This window comes from Argentina silus (genome assembly GCF_951799395.1).
Source record: "Argentina silus genome assembly, chromosome: 11".
NCBI lineage: Eukaryota > Metazoa > Chordata > Actinopteri > Argentiniformes > Argentinidae > Argentina > Argentina silus.
Window position 1 is genome coordinate 12,354,506 of NC_139665.1, and position 1,430 is coordinate 12,355,935.

Below are 1,430 nucleotides of genomic sequence, written 5' to 3' on the forward strand. Positions count from 1 at the left end.
CCATATAGGCCTATTGTACACAGCCTATGGGCATGGCTTAGTCATAGACAATCGTGTACATTTGACAGTGTATAAAGCTGCCCTCAAAGTTTGAGTGTTTGAAAGTTATTGCTTATTTCTCAATTTTATTTGGACCTATGAAGAAACCTCTAAAACACTACAAGGATAGGCTAAAGAATAAATGCTACATTTCAGTTTTTAATGGATACGGCTGGCTTCTTTGTTCTGCGTTATCGCAGCTAAAATGCACCATGACATGATCATAAACTTGATATTTATTGTACATGTCTTTATCCAGAAATTTAAATTAGAAATATCTCGTGGCTGTGATAGTAAAAATGTTCTATTATTAACCGTCCGCCAGCCTTGTACAATTTCTGTGGGAGAGGGAATCCCTAAACGTCATCACCAAGGATACCGAACAACACAAACACACACCATAGATGGGCACCTACGTCAGCGGAACTCCGAGGCGGGACTTCGTGGATCCTTTAGAATGCTTCGCTCGTACTCATGGATTCATTCATAAGACCAGACTCGCTACTGTGCACCGTGACACTATAACGCTATTCAGTTTACACACAGTGGACTATTACTACTATTACGTGGATATATATATGTATATATATATATATATATTGGACATCTAACAAACGGATAAAGGACAGCGCTTTGTGGATTCTTGCGTTGGACCGAAGGAGTTTGTAAAAACTGGAACGTAAGGACATTTTCCCTAAGCAGGGAACTGGATCGCTTTCTTAATGCAACTTTTTTGGAAAGAGACCAAGAGCATCTTACCGGAGCACACCAAGACAACCAGTCGGTCTAACGGTAAGGGACTTTTAAAACATACATCGTCTTGAATCAATGCAACTGTCATCATTTCTGGAGCAAGTTACGTCTGCGGTAGGCATGCTGTGTACACGACTGTGTACACGACGCTGCCTTTCAATAACAGCAGATTGTCAACTGTCTTCCTTCTCCCTCTTGTTTGTCACACAGTGGGTGACATCACACACATTCCGGGAACGGTAGATTTCTCGCTCTCCCTCGGCCACGCCGGGGAGATGTTCCAAGGTTTTCCCGGCGACCTCGATTCCGGTTCCCGTGGAAGTTCGTCTCCATCCATCGAGTCTCAGTACCTTTCCTCCGTGGACTCTTTCGGGAGCCCGCCGACCACCAGTGCCCCACAGGTAAGTCCTCTTCCTAAGCAGTGTTTGGGTGGGCTATGTCTGAGACTGACAGGACGGACAGGGAGGGAGATCAGGTGCGTCCGTGCAACCCCAGGCTGCACCGAAAGACATTACAAAGTGTATGGTTGTTTGCACTCTCCTGTGAAACGATAGCTGGATGAATGAAGGCTAATATTTGCATTATCATGTTGATTCAACACATGCGTCATCCGATTGTTGTTGTTGTTTATCCTAGGC

General features: G+C 44.5%; 1 protein-coding gene across 2 annotated transcripts in view; it reads left to right on the forward strand.

The window, feature by feature from the left end:
• Positions 1 to 638: 638 nt before the first annotated feature.
• The window catches only part of fosb (FBJ murine osteosarcoma viral oncogene homolog B), a 136,767-nt gene continuing 135,975 nt past the window's right edge, over positions 639 to 1,430 (forward strand). For both annotated transcript variants that reach the window (XR_014554522.1, XM_083680981.1), the window contains exons 1-2: positions 639 to 831; positions 1,003 to 1,193. Coding sequence is in view for 1 of the 2 variants with exons in the window: in XM_083680981.1 (XP_083537107.1) it covers positions 762 to 831; positions 1,003 to 1,193 (261 nt within the window). In the remaining variant the exon portion in view is untranslated. The remainder of the gene's footprint in view (positions 832 to 1,002; positions 1,194 to 1,430) is intronic.